Raw genomic sequence first — 19,566 nt, forward strand, 5'->3', positions numbered from 1 at the left:
CTCAATGCTGCAGGATTAGAACTGGTCTTCATAAAAATATTTTGACTCAAGTCGACGTTTAGCCTTTCTGAGATCTTTCATACACCCAGAACTCCATCCGCTTCCCTAAACATCCCATTCTGATTACCCTCTGCCCTGTGAAGAAATGGTTGGGCAGAGACTAGATGGTTGTGGTTGGTCCTCCCACATCCTCCCAATATTTAAGTCTGGAGCAGTGAGTCCTCCGAAGAGTTCTCTGCCCTGGGAAAAATTAACAAGTGCTCTTTTGAAATTGAAATAACAGAACATTCTTCTTTTTTCAGAATAAATTGGTTATTCAAGGGAAGAACATTACAATGCACTACAGCAACCCCAGGCCAAAGTTTGAAGACTGGCTGTGTAGTAAGGTATATTTTCTGTCTCTTTTAATTGTTATATGAAACTTGCCCATCGGACAGTTTAAAAAAAAAAAAATCCCTTTTTTGGTCTAGGTTATGACAATGGAGCCGTTACAGACTTGTTTGTAATAGTATACATAATGGGCTTTGAATCTGCCCTTTAACCAATTTGCTTTCTTTGATCTGCCTCTTGCAGTCATTAGGTTATGACTTTGTCAATCATATGTTCGTTCAGCCCGGTGGAGCATTCAGCCCTCACCTAACGCAGTTGACTGTTTGGGTGTATTTGTTCATCCCCACTTGAGTGCTCGAATATAACTGCAAGAGTTGCTAGTTTACAGCTATAGTGGTCTGCTGACTCCCTCCTGTGTCTTCATTTGACATTGAGTGGATTAGCACATTACACCCATGCCTGATGGTTTTGCAATGCTTGTTTAACATTTTGAATACGTTTTGTGTATTTTTTCATATAGAATGTGGTAACTTACCCTCCACAGACTGTCAGCTTTTTTTCAAGCTCTCTTAGATTTTTGGTTTTTATTAACTTTTTGAAAATGTCTTAATGCAGACAATTCGTAATATAAAATTTAAAATGTTAATTGATGCTTATATTTTCAAGTACTGTGAAATTCCCCTCAGTTATTTTGTTCAACATGAGAACTAAATCGGAGTATGGCACTTAAATCTTCTGATTGGTGCAACAGAATGTCATTGCAGTAGGAGAGAATCATGGAATTCAGCAAGATCCTCAATTTAGTATTTTCTCAATCTGAGATTATAACATATACTACTACTAAGGCTATAAAGATCACCCATCTTCCTAATTTTTTTTGTATATTTTCAAAGACCAACACAACGCATTGAGTCAGGCCTCTTCATGTCTGTATCACCTGGCTTGACCTTTATTACTTTCTGACTTGATTTGTGCTTTTCCTTAAGTGGACTCATTGATCTGTGGCGCTAGTGGAAGTGTTAAAGATTTTAGTAAAATGAGCAGTAGCCAAGGTTATCTCAGTAGTAACCTAGAGGATACAAGCAGAGCTTTTAAAAAATCCCATATCTTTACAAAAATAGTTGAGGAATGCTGTAAACCCAAAGTCTGGCCCTCAGTGAGCATGGAGTAGTGACTTTCCTTTTTAAGGACTTGGGTGACTCACGGGGAAAAGATTGTCCTTGCACTTCATGTGTGGTGTATGTAGGAAAGCAACTCTGGCTTGGTTACCCCCACTTTTTGCCTGTTATCAGTATGCTTAGACTGTTTTCACTGGGATCCTGCTAACTAGGATCCCAGTGACTGCTTTCTCCTCTAAATTTGTTGTCTTGGTACTTACACCCCGCAGTTGGCATAGTGGTGTACTCCTGTAAGTCCCAAGGCATTGGTACCACAGGGGTCCCCCATGGGCTGCAGCATGTAGTATGCTACCCATGGGAGCCCAGACAAAATGTCTACAGGCCTTCCATTGCAGCTTGAGTGAAAAGGTGCTTGCACCCTTTCACTGTTGGTCACTGTAAGTCACACCTATGGCAGGCCCTTTCAGCCTCAAGGGCAGGGTGCAGGTCCCTGTGTGAGAGGGCACCCCTTCATAAGCAGAGATGCCCCATCAAACTCCGGTTCCAATGCACTGGACTTTGTAAGTGCAGGGAAGCCTTTTTACCTGTGCATTAGCCACAGGTCACTCATTTACCTGTGGTCTCGCTACATAACTTCGAACCTAGGCATGTTTGGCATCAAACATGTCAATCTTATCCCAATTCAAAAGCCCATATTGGTGGCATGATTCCATGCACTCTGGGGGCTCCTTAGAGGACCCCCTAGTATTGCTCCTACCAGTCTTCCAGGGTTTTGTGAGCAGCCCACGCTGCTGCAGCCTGTCATGTTTCTACACTCCTGCTGCTTGACCACCTCAAGCCAGGGAAAGCCACGTGATGCAACACCCTCTCTCTTGGAAATATGTGCTACAAAGCTTTGGAGCGGTAGCCTCCCCATGCCACTAGCTTTATTTGAAGGGCACATTTGGTGCCCTGCTTGCGTAATCCGGTTTGTACCATCCCAGGGCCCCCCCGTTTCCTGCTCTGGTGCGAAACTACACGAAGGAAAGGGGAGTGACCATTCCTCTGTCTATCACCACCCCATGGGTGGTGCTCAGTGCTCCTCTAGGTGAACACTTGATTCTACCATCTTACAAACAAGATGTGCAGAGGCCCCTGGGGGGCATCTGGTTGGTCAGGACAGGGAACTGATGTCAGTTACCCTCTCTGATAGGTGGTCACCCTGCAGAATGACCAAGCCCCCTGTTAGGGCAATTTAGGGGCTCTTTTGAAGGAGGGTCCCCAGATTTGGTGTGAAAGGCTCCTCAAGGACTCATGCATCGACCTCTTCTGCTACTGGCCACCGGAACCACTGCTGGACTTCACAGGAACGGAACAAGCTGCAACTCCTGCGATTACCTCGCCTTGCAACATTGTTTTTCTGGCTCCTTCCAGCAATTGCAACATTCCAACAGCTGTGTATCCTCTGGGGTCGGCAAGACTTCAGCTGCACGCAAGAAATAATCTCCGTGGAGTAAAGGAGTCACTCCCATGCATCTGCAGGAATCGAAGGCAACGACGTTCCAATCTAGGTACTCACTGCTTGGAGATCCAAGTTCTCCTAACTCCTTCCCAACTACTCCACATCGTTGGGTGGGGCCCTAAGTTTGCATTCCACTATTTTGGTATATAGTTTTGTCCCCCTATAGGGGCCCTATCTATTTTCTGCTATTTCTTGCTAATTCCTGGTACTTACTGTGTATATAGTGTACTTGCCTCCAGTTGGGTGTCTGCCTATAGTAATTTAGTTCAGTGTTACTGTAATAAAGTACCTTTATGTTCGATGGCATCTGTCGCTGTAGATACGCATGTTTTGCAATAGCTCGCCATCTGGTGTTGGGCCGGAGTGTTACAAGTTGTTTTTCTTCGAAGAAGTCTTTCGAGTCACGGGACCGAGTGACTCCTCCTTTTGTCTCCATTGCGCATGGGCGTCGACTCCATCTTCGATTGTTTTTTTTTTTCCGCCATCGGGTTCGGACGTGTTCCTGTCGCTCCGAGTTTCGGAACGGAAAGATAGCTAATTTCGGAAGATTTTCGTCTGTATTGTTGCGTTTGGGATCGGCGTAGTTAGATTCAACACCGCGTCAAAGTATCGAAGAGCTCCGGTGCCCTTCGGGGTAGTTTTTCGATCCCCCGTCTGGGCCTGGTCGGCCCGACCGCGTGCTGAAGAACGCCGATGGAACGGACCCCGTTCCGTTTCTGCCCCAAATGCCACAATAAATACCCCTATACAGACCAACACTTGGTCTGCAACCTGTGCCTGTCACCTGAGCACAGTGAAGACACCTGCGAGGCCTGTCGTGCGTTCCGGTCCCGAAAAACACTCCGAGACCGTCGAGCCAGAAGACTCCAGATGGCGTCCGCGCCGACAGCCCACCGAGAGTTCGAGGAACAAGAAGAGGAAGGTACCTTCTCGATCCAAGACTCAGACTCCGAAGGATTCGACGATACACAAACCGTGAGTAAGACGTCGAAAACCACTCAGAGGAAGATTTACAAGGCCCAGGGGACGCCACTGCCACCAGGCCATGGCTCCACCCATAAATTCGGTGACCGACCGTCGGCACCGAAAAAGGCCCAAACAGTGCCGAGATCGTCCGACTCCGGTCGAGACACCGGCACGCAGCCTTCTCGGGACCGAGAAAGTGCTGGAGACAAGCATCGACACCGAGATGCCGGTGTAGACACGGCTCGACGCTGAGACAGCGGCCCCGAAGAAGATCGGCGCCGACAGGTTTCGGCCCGAAAAAGAAAAAAGTCACCTCGGAGCCGAAAAAAGACGCAGACAAAGTTTTGGGCCCGAGACAAACTGCAACCGACCCAACTTCAGGCTCTTATACAGAAGAGCACTCGCTAACCTCCCAAATGCAAAAGCATAGGTTTGAGGAAGAGCTACAATCAACTGATGTGGACCATACGCAAAAGCGTATTTTCATACAGCAGGGGACAGGAAAAATAAGCACCCTTCCCCCTATTAGAAGAAAGAGAAGGTTGGAGTTCCAAACTGAACAGACACCACAACCGAAAGTGGTGAAAACAGTTACCCCACCACCCTCTCCTCCGCCCGTGATTAACGTCTCACCAGCACAAACTCCATCACACTCCCCAGCTCACACCACCTTGAGCCAGGGTGACCAAGATCAAGACGCATGGGACCTATACGATGCCCCAGTGTCAGATAACAGTCCGGAGGCATACCCTACGAAGCCATCTCCACCAGAGGACAGCACCGCGTATTCTCAAGTGGTGGCTAGAGCAGCACAATTTCACAATGTAAGCCTCCACTCAGAACAGGTCGAGGATGATTTTTTATTCAACACACTCTCCTCCACCCACAGCTCATACCAAAGCCTGCCTATGCTCCCTGGTATGCTCCGGCACGCAAAAGAAATCTTTAAGGAGCCGGTCAAAAGTAGGGCAATCACACCAAGGGTGGAAAAAAAGTATAAGGTGCCTCCTACAGACCCGGTTTTCATCACTACACAGCTGCCACCAGACTCTGTCGTTGTAGGAGCAGCTAGGAAAAGGGCCAACTCCCACACATCTGGAGATGCACCACCCCCAGATAAAGAAAGCCGCAAGTTCGATGCAGCTGGTAAGAGAGTCGCAGCACAAGCTGCAAACCAGTGGCGCATCGCGAACTCCCAGGCACTACTTGCGCGCTATGACAGGGCCCATTGGGACGAGATGCAACATCTCATTGAACATCTGCCCAAAGACCTACAAAATAGGGCAAAACAAGTGGTTGAGGAGGGACCGACCATTTCCAACAACCAGATCCGCTCCTCCATGGACGCTGCAGATACAGCTGCACGGACAATTATTACATCTGTAACTATCAGAAGACATGCATGGCTCCGAACGTCTGGATTTAAACCAGAGATTCAGCAAGCAGTTCTCAATATGCCTTTTAACGAAAAAGAACTGTTCGGTCCAGAAGTGGACACAGCGATTGAGAAACTCAAAAAAGACACGGACACTGCCAAAGCCATGGGCGCACTACTCCCCGCAGAGCAGAGGGAATTACAGCACATTCCGTAAAACACCCTTTAGAGGGGGGTTTCGGGGTCAGAGCACACAAGCCAGCACCTCACAAGCAACACCGTCCAGTTACCAGGGACAGTATAGAGGAGGTTTTCGGGGACAATATAGAGGAGGGCAATTCCCTAGGAATAGAGGAAGATTTCAGAGCCCCAAAACCCCTACTACTAAACAGTGACTCACATGTCACTCACCCCCTCCACACAACACCAGTGGGGGGAAGAATAAATCATTATTACAAAGCATGGGAGGAAATCACTACAGACACTTGGGTTCTAGCAATTATCCAACATGGTTATTGCATAGAATTTCTACAATTCCCTCCAAACATACCACCAAAAGCACAAAATTTGACAAAACATCATTCCAATCTCCTGGAGATAGAAGTACAGGCACTATTGCAAAAGAATGCAATCGAATTAGTGCCAAACACACAAATAAACACAGGAGTTTACTCACTGTACTTTCTGATACCAAAGAAGGACAAAACGCTGAGACCAATCCTAGACCTCAGAGTAGTGAACACTTTCATCAAATCAGACCACTTTCACATGGTCAAACTACAAGAAGTATTGCCATTGCTAAAACTACACGACTACATGGCAACTTTAGACCTCAAGGATGCTTATTTCCATATACCAATACACCCATCGCACAGGAAATACCTAAGGTTTGTATTCAAGGGAATACATTACCAATTCAAGGTACTGCCTTTCGGATTAACAACCGCACCAAGAATCTTTACCAAATGTCTAGCGGTAGTCGCTGCACACATAAGGCAGCAAATACATGTGTTCCCATATCTAGACGACTGGCTAATCAAGGCCCATTCGTTAATAGAGTGCTCAAATCACACAAATCATATCATACAAACCCTCTTCAAACTAGGGTTCACCGTCAACTTCACAAAATCCCAAATTCTGCTGCGCAAGGTACAACAATACCTAGGAGCCATAATAGACACATCAAAAGGAGTAGCCACTCCAAGTCCACAAAGAATTCAAAATTTCAACACCATCATACAACGCATGTATCCAACACAAAGGATACAAGCAAAGATGGTACTACAACTCCTAGGCATGATGTCTTCATGCATAGCCATTGTCCCAAACGCAAGACTGCACATGAGGCCCTTACAACAGTGCCTAGCATCACAGTGGTCTCAAGCACAGGGTCATCTTCTAGATCTGGTGTTAATAGACCGCCAAACTTACCTCTCGCTTCTGTGGTGGAACAACATAAATTTAAACAAAGGGCGGCCTTTCCAAGACCCAGTGCCACAATACGTAATTACAACAGATGCTTCCATGACAGGGTGGGGAGCACACCTCGATCAACACAGCATACAAGGACAATGGAACGTACATCAAACAAAACTGCATATAAATCACCTAGAACTCCTAGCAGTTTTTCAAGCACTAAAAGCTTTCCAACCAATAATAGTTCACAAATACATTCTCGTCAAAACAGACAACATGACAACAATGTATTATCTAAACAAGCAAGGGGGGACGCACTCCACGCAGTTAAGCCGGCTAGCACAAAAGATTTGGCGTTGGGCAATTCACAACCAAATTCGCCTAATAGCACAATTTCTACCAGGGATCCAAAATCAACTCGCAGACAATCTCTCTCGAGATCACCAACAGGTCCACGAATGGGAAATTCACCCCCAAATTCTGAACACTTATTTCAAACTCTGGGGAACACCTCAGATAGACTTGTTTGCGACAAGGGAGAACGCAAAATGCCAAAACTTCGCATCCAGATACCCACACGAACAATCCCAAGGCAATGCCCTATGGATGAACTGGTCAGGGATATTTGCTTACGCTTTTCCTCCTCTCCCTCTCCTTCCTTACCTGGTAAACAAACTCAGTCAAAACAAACTCAAACTCATATTAATAGCACCAACTTGGGCAAGACAACCTTGGTACACATCGCTGCTAGACCTATCAGTAGTACCCTGCATCAAATTGCCCAACAGGCCAGATCTGTTGACACAGCACAACCAAAAGATCAGACACCCAGATCCAGCATCGCTGAATCTAGCAATCTGGCTCCTGAAATCCTAGAATTCGGGCACTTACAACTTACCCAAGAATGTATGGAAGTCATAAAGCAAGCCAGAAGGCCATCCACCAGGCACTGCTATGCAAGTAAATGGAAGAGGTTTGTTTGCTACTGCCATATTAATCAAATACAACCATTACACACAACTCCAGAACATGTAGTGGGTTACTTGCTTCACTTACAAAAATCTAACCTGGCTTTCTCTTCCATTAAAATACACCTTGCAGCAATATCTGCATACCTGCAGACTACCTATTCAACTTCCCTATATAAGATACCAGTCATTAAAGCATTCATGGAGGGCCTTAGTAGAATTATACCACCAAGAACACCACCTGTTCCTTCATGGAACCTAAATGTTGTCCTAACTAGACTTATGGGTCCACCTTTTGAACCCATGCACTCCTGCGAAATACAGTTCCTAACATGGAAGGTGGCATTTCTCATCGCCATTACTTCCCTAAGAAGAGTAAGCGAGATTCAGGCGTTTACAATACAGGAACCTTTTATACAACTACACAAGAATAAGGTCGTCCTAAGGACCAATCCAAAATTTTTGCCAAAGGTTATTTCACCGTTCCATCTAAATCAAACAGTGGAACTTCCAGTGTTCTTTCCACAGCCAGATACCGTAGCTGAAAGGGCACTACATACATTAGATGTTAAAAGAGCATTGATGTATTACATTGACAGAACAAAGAACATCAGAAAGACTAAACAACTATTTATTGCATTTCAAAAACCTCATGCAGGAAACCCAATATCAAAACAAGGTATAGCCAGATGGATAGTTAAATGCATCCAAATCTGCTACCTTAAAGCTAAACGACAGCTGCCCATTACACCAAGGGCACACTCAACCAGAAAGAAAGGTGCTACCATGGCCTTTCTAGGAAACATCCCAATGCAAGAAATATGTAAGGCAGCCACATGGTCTACGCCTCACACATTCACCAAGCACTACTGTGTAGACGTGTTATCCGCACAACAAGCCACAGTAGGTCAAGCCGTATTAAGAACATTATTTCAGACTACTTCCACTCCTACAGGCTGATCCACCGCTTTTGGGGAGATAACTGCTTACTAGTCTATGCAAAACATGCGTATCTACAGCGACAGATGCCATCGAACTGAAAATGTCACTTACCCAGTGTACATCTGTTCGTGGCATCAGTCGCAGTAGATTCGCATGTGCCCACCCGCCTCCCCGGGAGCCTGTAGCAGTTTGGAAGTTACCTTCAACTATTTGTATATGTATCATCTCAACCTTAAATAGGTGCATACTTAGTCACTCCATTGCATGGGCACTATTACTACAATTCAACTCCTACCTCACCCTCTGCGGGGAAAAACAATCGAAGATGGAGTCGACGCCCATGCGCAATGGAGACAAAAGGAGGAGTCACTCGGTCCCGTGACTCAAAAGACTTCTTCGAAGAAAAACAACTTGTAACACTCCGGCCCAACACCAGATGGCGAGCTATTGCAAAACATGCGAATCTACTGCGACTGATGCCACGAACAGATGTACACTGGGTAAGTGACATTTTCATTTTGCAACACTGTGGTTCCTTTCATGTATGATAAGTTGATGTGTGAATGCTGTGGTATTGCAAGTGCTTTACACTCATCCTAGATAGGTCTTGGCTGCTCACCACAGCTACCACTAGAGAGCCCTGGCTTCCCAGACACTGTTTGTAAGGAAATGCCTCCTTGGCATGGTTGCCCCCTGACTTTTTGCCTTTGCTGATGCTATGTTTACAATTGAAAGTGTGCTGAGGCCTGCTAACCAGGCCCCAGCACCAGTGTTCTTTCCCTAACCTGTACTTTTGTATCCACAATTGGCAGACCCTGGCATCCAGATAAGTCCCTTGTAACTGGTACGTCTAGTACCAAGGGCCCTGATGCCAAGGAAGGTCTCTAAGGGCTGCAGCATGTCTTATGCCACCCTGGAGACCTCTCACTCAGCACAGACACACTGCTTGCCAGCTTGTGTGTGCTAGTGAGGACAAAACGAGTAAGTCGACATGGCACTCCCCTCAGGGTGCCATGCCAGCCTCTCACTGCCTATGCAGTATAGGTAAGACACCCCTCTAGCAGGCCTTACAGCCCTAAGGCAGGGTGCACTATACCATAGGTGAGGGTACCAGTGCATGAGCATGGTACCCCTACAGTGTCTAAACAAAACCTTAGACATTGTAAGTGCAGGGTAGCCATAAGAGTATATGGTCTGGGAGTCTGTCAAGCACGAACTCCACAGCACCATAATGGCTACACTGAAAACTGGGAAGTTTGGTATCAAACTTCTCAGCACAATAAATGCACACTGATGCCAGTGTACATTTTATTGTAAAATACACCACAGAGGGCACCTTAGAGGTGCCCCCTGAAACTTAACAGACTGTCTGTGTAGGCTGACTAGTTCCAGCAGCCTGCCACACCAGAGACATGTTGCTGGCCCCATGGGGAGAGTGCCTTTGTCACTCTGAGGCCAGTAACAAAGCCTGCACTGGGTGGAGATGCTAACACCTCCCCCAGGCAGGAGCTGTGACACCTGGCGGTGAGCCTCAAAGGCTCACCCCTTTGTCACAGCCCAGCAGGGCACTCCAGCTTAGTGGAGTTGCCCGCCCCCTCCGGCCACGGCCCCCACTTTTGGCGGCAAGGCTGGAGGGAACAAAGAAAGCAACAAGGAGGAGTCACTGGCCAGTCAGGACAGCCCCTAAGGTGTCCTGAGGTGACTCTGACTTTTAGAAATCCTCCATCTTGCAGATGGAGGATTCCCCCAATAGGGTTAGGATTGTGACCCCCTCCCCTTGGGAGGAGGCACAAAGAGGGTGTACCCACCCTCAGGGCTAGTAGCCATTGGCTACTAACCCCCCAGACCTAAACACGCCCTTTAATTTTCTAGGGTTCAGGGTAGCCCTTAAATACTAAATTTGATTCCTGCAACTACAAGAAGAAGGACTGCCTAGCTGAAAACCCCTGCAGAGGAAGACCAGAAGACGACAACTGCCTTGGCTCCAGAAACTCACCGGCCTGTCTCCTGCCTTCCAAAGATCCTGCTCCAGCGACGCCTTCCAAAGGGACCAGCGACCTCGACATCCTCTGAGGACTGCCCCTGCTTCGAAAAGACAAGAAACTCCCGAGGACAGCGGACCTGCTCCAAGAAAAGCTGCAACTTTGTTTCCAGCAGCTTTAAAGAACCCTGCAAGCTCCCCGCAAGAAGCGTGAGACTTGTAACACTGCACCCGGCGACCCCGACTCGGCTGGTGGCGATCCAACACCTCAGGAGGGACCCCAGGACTACTCTAAGACTGTGAGTACAAAACCCTGTCCCCCCTGAGCCCCCACAGCGCCGCCTGCAGAGGGAATCCCGAGGCTTCCCCTGACCGCGACTCTTTGAATCCTAAGTCCCGACACCTGGGAGAGACCCTGCACCCGCAGCCCCCAGGACCTGAAGGACCGGACTTTCACTGGAGGAGTGACCCCCAGGAGTCCCTCTCCCTTGACCAAGTGGAGGTTTCCCCAAGGAACCCCCCCCTTGCCTGCCTGCAGCGCTGAAGAGATCCCTAGATCTCCCATTGACTTCCATTACAAACCCGACGCTTGTTTCTACACTGCACCCGGCCACCCCCGCGCTGCTGAGGGTGAAATTTCTGTGTGGGCTTGTGTCCCCCCCGGTGCCCTACAAAACCCCCCTGGTCTGCCCTCCGAAGACGCGGGTACTTACCTGCAAGCAGACCGGAACCGGGGCACCCCCTTCTCTCCATTCTAGCCTATGCGTTTTGGGCACCACTTTGAACTCTGCACCTGACCGGCCCTGAGCTGCTGGTGTGGTGACTTTGGGGTTGCTCTGAACCCCCAACGGTGGGCTACCTTGGACCAAGAACTAAGCCCTGTATGTGTCTTACTTACCTGGTTAACCTAACAAATACTTACCTCCCCTAGGAACTGTGAAAATTGCACTAAGTGTCCACTTTTAAAACAGCTATTTGTGAATAACTTGAAAAGTATACATGCAATTTTGATGATTTGAAGTTCCTAAAGTACTTACCTGCAATACCTTTCGAATGAGATATTACATGTAGAATTTGAACCTGTGGTTCTTAAAATAAACTAAGAAAAGATATTTTTCTATATAAAAACCTATTGGCTGGATTTGTCTCTGAGTGTGTGTACCTCATTTATTGTCTGTGTATGTACAACAAATGCTTAACACTACTCCTTGGATAAGCCTATTGCTCGACCACACTACCACAAAATAGAGCATTAGTATTATCTATTTTTACCACTATTTTACCTCTAAGGGGAACCCTTGGACTCTGTGCATGCTATTCCTTACTTTGAAATAGCACATACAGAGCCAACTTCCTACACTGTTCACTAATAGGGGTTGCCTGGACCTGGTATAAGGTAGAAACACCATGGGGGTCCACCACACACCAGCTTCCTACAGTGTATTCAAAGTTCTAGTCTAGCATGTGTTTCATCAAATTCAATAATCTGTGGCAGATAGCTCTCTGCATGCAAGATAATTGGACCTTATGTTCTGTTTGAAAATCCAAAGTGCCTTGTCAAGACATCGGCCTTTTTGCTTTTATTTATCTCTATCAAAAGGCTAATGTGCATTTTCTTGGCAGACTCTAAGCCTACTCTACGAGTATCGATACGGAATATCCTGATCTTGTGCTTTCAAAAAGTATCAACCAGGAGATTCACCTTAGATTTGGCTTGCATAGCGCATATTGAGTAGGTCATCCATTTAGTTACGTCCGACCTTTACATTTACCACACACATTTTCTTGTTAATCTGTTGAATTTTCACAACTTGCAGGAGGCTGGCTCAGTGTGTGGTGGACACCTATGGTGTTACACCTTATGCTAGTTTTAGGCAAGCATTATTAAACAGTGTTAGTGTCTAGGTAGCCAGGCTCTCTAGTGGTAGCTGTGGTGAGCAGCCAAGAGTTATCTAGGAGGAATGTGAAGCACTTGAAATATCACAGTAGTGTCAAAGTAACTTTTCACACATGAAACGAACCACAGTGATGCAAAAATAAAGGTACTTTATTAGAGGAACACCAAACTGTATTACTATTGCAAACCCCCATCTGAAGGTAAGTGCACACCAAATATTCACAGGTAAGTATTAGGAAATAACAAAGAAAACAGCAAAGGCCCTATAGAGGGTCCAAACCATACACTAAAATAGTGGAATGCGAGAATGGCCCCCTTCACCAGACAATGTGGAGTACCCAGCCACGGGCTGGGAGAGTGTAACCCCAAGAGGGTAAGTATCTAGAAAACCCCCAGCGATCAGGAGAGCAGATGTAAGTTATCTAGTCGTCCCGTAGGCTAGCATGGGGACTTGGACTTAGACTTGGAATTGTAATATTGGAAGAACAGGACTAGGCTGGTGGAACCTGTAGGAAGTTGGCTCTGTATGTGCTATTTCAAAGTAAGGAATAGCATGCACAGAGTCCAAGGGTTCCCCTTAGAGGTAAAATAGTGGTAAAAATAGATAATACTAATGCTCTATTTTGTGGTAGTGTGGTCGAGCAGTAGGCTTATCCAAGGAGTAGTGTTAAGCATTTGTTGTACATACACATAGACAATAAATGAGGTACACACACTCCGAGACAAATCCAGCCAATAGGTTTTGTTATAGAAAAATATATTTTCTTAGTTTATTTTAAGAACCACAGGTTCAAATTTAACATGTAATATCTTGTTTGAAAGGTATTGCAGGTAAGTACGTTAGGAACTTTGAATCATTTCAATTGCATGTATACTTTTCAAGTTATTCACAAATAGCTATTTCAAAAGTGGACACTTAGTGCAATTTTCACAGTTCCTAGGGGAGGTAAGTTTTTGTTAGTTTTACCAGGTAAGTAAGACACTTACAGGGTTCAGTTCTTGGTCCAAGGTAGCCCACCGTTGGGGGTTCAGAGCAACCCCAAAGTCACCACACCAGCAGCTCAGGGCCGGTCAGGTGCAGAGTTCAAAGTGGTGCCCAAAACGCATAGGCTAGAATGGAGAGAAGGGGGTGCCCCGGTTCCGGTCTGCTTGCAGGTAAGTACCCGCGTCTTCGGAGGGCAGACCAGGGGGGTTTTGTAGGGCACCGGGGGGGACACAAGCCCACATAGAAATTTCACCCTCAGCAGCGCGGGGGCGGCCGGGTGCAGTGTAGAAACAAGCGTCGGGTTTGCAATGTTAGTCTATGAGAGATCAACGGATCTCTTCAGCGCTGCAGGCAGGCAAGGGGGGGCTTCCTCGGGGAAACCTCCACTTGGGCAAGGGAGAGGGACTCCTGGGGGTCACTTCTCCAGTGAAAGTCCGGTCCTTCAGGTCCTGGGGGCTGCGGGTGCAGGGTCTTTTCCAGGCGTCGGGACTTAGGTTTCAGAGAGTCGCGGTCAGGGGAAGCCTCGGGATTCCCTCTGCAGGCGGCGCTGTGGGGGCTCAGGGGGGACAGGTTTTGGTACTCACAGTCGGAGAGTAGTCCGGGGGTCCTCCCTGAGGTGTTGGTTCTCCACCAGCCGAATCGGGGTCGCCGGGTGCAGTGTTGCAAGTCTCACGCTTCTTGCGGGGAGTTGCCGGGGTCTTTAAAGCTGCTCCTTGAAACAAAGTTGCAGTCTTTTTGGAGCAGGTCCGCTGTCCTCGGGAGTTTCTGGTCGTCGTCTAAGCAGGGCAGTCCTCAGAGGATTCAGAGGTCGCTGGTCCCTTTGGAAGGCGTTGCTGGAGCAGAGTTCTTTGGAAGGCAGGAGACAGGCCGGTGAGTTTCTGGAGCCAAGGCAGTTGTTGTCTTCTGGTCTTCCTCTGCAGGGGTTTTCAGCTGGGCAGTCCTTCTTCTTGTTGTCGCAGGAATCTAATTTTCTAGGGTTCAGGGTAGCCCTTAAATACTAAATTTAAGGGCGTGTTTAGGTCTGGGGGGGTTAGTAGCCAATGGCTACTAGCCCTGAGGGTGGGTACACCCTCTTTGTGCCTCCTCCCAAGGGGAGGGGGTCACAATCCTAACCCTATTGGGGGAATCCTCCATCTGCAAGATGGAGGATTTCTAAAAGTCAGTCACCTCAGCTCAGGACACCTTAGGGGCTGTCCTGACTGGCCAGTGACTCCTCCTTGTTGCTTTCTTTGTTCCCTCCAGCCTTGCCGCCAAAAGTGGGGGCCGTGGCCGGAGGGGGCGGGCAACTCCACTAAGCTGGAGTGCCCTGCTGGGCTGTGACAAAGGGGTGAGCCTTTGAGGCTCACCGCCAGGTGTTACAGCTCCTGCCTGGGGGAGGTGTTAGCATCTCCACCCAGTGCAGGCTTTGTTACTGGCCTCAGAGTGACAAAGGCACTCTCCCCATGGGGCCAGCAACATGTCTCTAGTGTGGCAGGCTGCTGGAACTAGTCAGCCTACACAGACAGTCGGTTAAGTTTCAGGGGGCACCTCTAAGGTGCCCTCTGGGGTGTATTTTGCAATAAAATGTACACTGGCATCAGTGTGCATTTATTGTGCTGAGAAGTTTGATACCAAACTTCCCAGTTTTCAGTGTAGCCATTATGGTGCTTTGGAGTTCGTGTTTGACAAACTCCCAGACCATATACTCTTATGGCTACCCTGCACTTAAAATGCCTAAGGTTTTGTTTAGACACTGTAGGGGTACCATGCTCATGCACTGGTACCCTCACCTATGGTATAGTGCACCCTGCCTTAGGGCTGTAAGGCCTGCTAGAGGGGTGACTGACCTATACTTGCATAGGCAGTGAGAGGCTGGCATGGCACCCTGAGGGGAGTGCCATGTCGACTTACTCGTTTTGTTCTCACTAGCACACACAAGCTGGCAAGCAGTGTGTCTATGCTGAGTGAGAGGTCTCCAGGGTGGCATAAGACATGCTGCAGCCCTTAGAGACCTTCCTTGGCATCAGGGCCCTTGGTACTAGAAGTACCAGTTACAAGGGACTTATCTGGATGCCAGGGTCTGCCAATTGTGGATACAAAAGTACAGGTTAGGGAAAGAACACTGGTGCTGGTGCCTGGTTAGCAGGCCTCAGCACACTTTCAATTGTAAACATAGCATCAGCAAAGGCAAAAAGTCAGGGGGCAACCATGCCAAGGAGGCATTTCCTTACAGAACCCAATGGTGGATTCTCGATGAAGGGGACAGAGTACAGTCCACTCAGGAGTGTCCAGGTTGGGCAGGAGGCCATGCCCACCCTCTGTGGGTGAAGATCCGGGTCGACGGTGTTGGATTAAGTCTGGCTGCAGAGTCCTGGAACTGCAGAGGAGTCCCTGAAGTCACCTAGGCGCAGACCCTCGATGGTCGCTGGATTGCAGACAGGTCAGTGGTCAGGAGGACCACGCACAAGCACATGTAACTGGAGCTGTTGGAGATTTGCAGAGCTGAAGAGAACCATCAAGGTCCTGGGGACTCAAACCTTGTAGGGGAGTCTGGGCTGACTGTGAAGACAGGAGAGCCAGCAGAAGCAGTCTGAGCATCCATGACAACCCACTGGAAGCAGGCACAGCAAGTCTCAGTGAGGACAAAGGCAGCACACCCAAAGAAGTCCCACGTTGCTGGAGCAGCAGAGAGGAGACTGTCCTTGCAGAGGTAGTGCTGGGGGCTGGGACTATGGCTACTTGGGGCCTGAAGATCTCTCGGAGCAGGAGTCAACCAGCCTTGGTTGCTGCAACAGTCGTGGTTCACAGGGATTCTGTCCTGGAGGAACAGGAAAGGGCTCACAGTCAGACAGAAGGCAGAGGACCACTCAGAACCACCACCTGTGTTGGAGAATCTTAACAGGTCTAGAGGACAGGTGTTTGTAGCAGCCGGACCTCGTTGCCTTGGGTGGCTGCAGATGCAGGCGAGTGATTCCTTCACTCCAAAGGAGATTCCTTCTTGTCTCTTAGGTGCAACTGAAGTTGTCCAGAAGATGCACAGCTATTGCAGTCTTGTTTGGTTCATGTGAAGTCCACCAGCAGTTCTGGTGGCCTGGAGCAGAAGAGGATATTGCAGAGGAGTACTTGTGGAGTCTTGCGTGCCGAATCGGGGCACCCTCCTGCAAGGGAGTCCCTAAATAGCCCAAAAAGGGGCTTGGTCACTTTGCAAGGAGACTACCTATCAGAGGGGTGTCAGACGTCATCTTCCTAATCTTACCAGTCAGATGCTCCCTAGGGCCTCTGCCCAACTTCTTTTCAAGAGGACAGAATGGAGTGCTTCTGGGCACCACCCCTGGGATGGTGATAAACAGGGGAGTGGTCACTGCTCTTTCCTGTGTGCAGTTTTGTGCCAGTGCAGGGTCCGGGGGGACCTGGGCTGGTGAAAACCAGATTATGCAAGGAGGGCACTAAATGTGACCTTCAAAGAAAGATGGTGGCATGGGAAGACTACCCCTCCCCCAGCCTAGTAACACTTATTTCCAAGGGAGAGGTTGCACCCCTCTCCCACAGGAAATACTTTGTTCTGTTTTCTCCTGCTTGAGCTGGTCAAACAGCTGGACGGCAGAATCCTGTCTGAGGGGCTGCAGCAGTGTGAGATGCTCGCAGATCCTGTAAGACTGGTAGGAGCAATACTTGGTTGGGGGTGTCCTCCAGGGAGCCCCCAGAGTGCACGGAATCACGTCACCAGTACTGGAATCAGTATTTTGGTGTGATTCCAACCTGTTTGATACCAAAAATGCCTATTGTAAAGAAATGGCTCCCTGTTGCAGTTACCCCCCCACTTTTTGCCTGATACTGATGCTGACTTGACTGAGAAGAGTGCTGGGACCCTGCTAACCAGGCCCCAGCACCAGTGTTCCTTCACCTAAAATGTACCATTGTATCCACAATTGGCACACCCTGGCATTCAGATAAGTCCCTTGTAACTGGTACTTCTAGTACCAAGGGCCCTGATGCCAAGGAAGGTCTCTAAGGGCTGCAGCATGTCTTATGCCACCCTAGAGACCCCTCACTCAGCACAGACACACTGCTTACAAGCCTGTGTGTGCTAGTGAGAACAAAATGAGTAAGTCGACATGGCACTCCCCTCAGGGTGCCATGCCAGCCTCTCACTGCCTATGCAGTATAGGTAAGACACCCCTCTAGCAGGCCTTACAGCCCTAAGGCAGGGTGCACTATACCATAGGTGAGGGTACCAGTGCATGAGCACTGTGCCCCTACAGTGTCTAAACAAAACCTTAGACATTGTAAGTGCAGGGTAGCCATAAGAGTATATGGTCTGGGAGTCTGTTTTACACGAACTCCACAGCACCATAATGGCTACACTGAAAACTGGGAAGTTTGGTATCAAACTTCTCAGCACAATAAATGCACACTGATGCCAGTGTACATTTTATTGTAAAATACACCCCAGAGGGCACCTTAGAGGTGCCCCCTGAAACTTAACCGACTATCTGTGTAGGCTGACTAGTTTTAGCAGCCTGCCACAAACCGAGACATGTTGCTGGCCCCATGGGGAGAGTGCCTTTGTCACTCTGAGGCCAGTAACAAAGCCTGCACTGGGTGGAGATGCTAACACCTCCCCCAGGCAGGAATTGTCACACCTGGCGGTGAGCCTCAAAGGCTCACCTCCTTTGTGCCAACCCAGCAGGACACTCCAGCTAGTGGAGTTGCCCGCCCCCTCCGGCCAGGCCCCACTTTTGGCGGCAAGGCCGGAGAAGATAATGAGAAAAACAAGGAGGAGTCACTGGCCAGTCAGGACAGCCCCTAAGGTGTCCTGAGCTGAAGTGACTCTAACTTTTAGAAATCCTCCATCTTGCAGATGGAGGATTCCCCCAATAGGGTTAGGATTGTGACCCCCTCCCCTTGGGAGGAGGCACAAAGAGGGTGTACCCACCCTCAGGGCTAGTAGCCATTGGCTACTAACCCCCCAGACCTAAACACGCCCTTAAATTTAGTATTTAAGGGCTACCCTGAACCCTAGAAAAATTAGATTCCTGCAACTACAAGAAGGACTGCCTAGCTGAAAACCCCTGCAGAGGAAGACCAGAAGACGACAACTGCCTTGGCTCCAGAAACTCACCGGCCTGTCTCCTGCCTTCCAAAGATCCTGCTCCAGCGACGCCTTCCAAAGGGACCAGCGACCTCGACATCCTCTGAGGACTGCCCCTGCTTCGAAAAGACAAGAAACTCCCGAGGACAGCGGACCTGCTCCAAGAAAAGCTGCAACTTTGTTTCCAGCAGCTTTAAAGAACCCTGCAAGCTCCCCGCAAGAAGCGTGAGACTTGCAACACTGCACCCGGCGACCCCGACTCGGCTGGTGGAGATCCGACACCTCAGGCGGGACCCCAGGACTACTCTGATACTGTGAGTACCAAAACCTGTCCCCCCTGAGCCCCCACAGCGCCGCCTGCAGAGGGAATCCCGAGGCTTCCCCTGACCGCGACTCTTTGAACCTAAAGTCCCGACGCCTGGGAGAGACCCTGCACCCGCAGCCCCCAGGACCTGAAGGACCGGACTTTCACTGGAGAAGTGACCCCCAGGAGTCCCTCTCCCTTGTCCAAGTGGAGGTTTCCCCGAGGAATCCCCCCCCTTGCCTGCCTGCAGCGCTGAAGAGATCCCGAGATCTCTCATAGACTAACATTGCGAACCCGACGCCTGTTTCTACACTGCACCCGGCCGCCCCCGCGCTGCTGAGGGTGAAATTTCTGTGTGGGCTTGTGTCCCCCCCGGTGCCCTACAAAACCCCCCTGGTCTGCCCTCCGAAGACGCGGGTACTTACCTGCAAGCAGACCGGAACCGGGGCACCCCCTTCTCTCCATTCTAGCCTATGCGTTTTGGGCACCACTTTGAACTCTGCACCTGACCGGCCCTGAGCTGCTGGTGTGGTGACTTTGGGGTTGCTCTGAACCCCCAACGGTGGGCTACCTTGGACCAAGAACTAAGCCCTGTAAGTGTCTTACTTACCTGGTTAACCTAACAAATACTTACCTCCCCCAGGAACTGTGAAAATTGCACTAAGTGTCCACTTTTAAAACAGCTATTTATGAATAACTTGAAAAGTATACA

The 19,566-nt window shown here is 48.9% G+C and overlaps 1 protein-coding gene across 2 annotated transcripts in view; it reads left to right on the forward strand.

Moving 5' to 3' along the window:
* The window catches only part of RBM5 (RNA binding motif protein 5), a 313,693-nt gene that overhangs the window by 77,431 nt on the left and 216,696 nt on the right, over positions 1-19,566 (forward strand). For both annotated transcript variants that reach the window (XM_069206838.1, XM_069206839.1), the window contains one exon: positions 303-386. In XM_069206838.1, the coding sequence (XP_069062939.1) occupies positions 303-386 (84 nt within the window). The remainder of the gene's footprint in view (positions 1-302; positions 387-19,566) is intronic.

This window comes from Pleurodeles waltl, chromosome 9 (assembly GCF_031143425.1).
Source record: "Pleurodeles waltl isolate 20211129_DDA chromosome 9, aPleWal1.hap1.20221129, whole genome shotgun sequence".
NCBI classification, from domain to species: Eukaryota; Metazoa; Chordata; class Amphibia; order Caudata; family Salamandridae; genus Pleurodeles; species Pleurodeles waltl.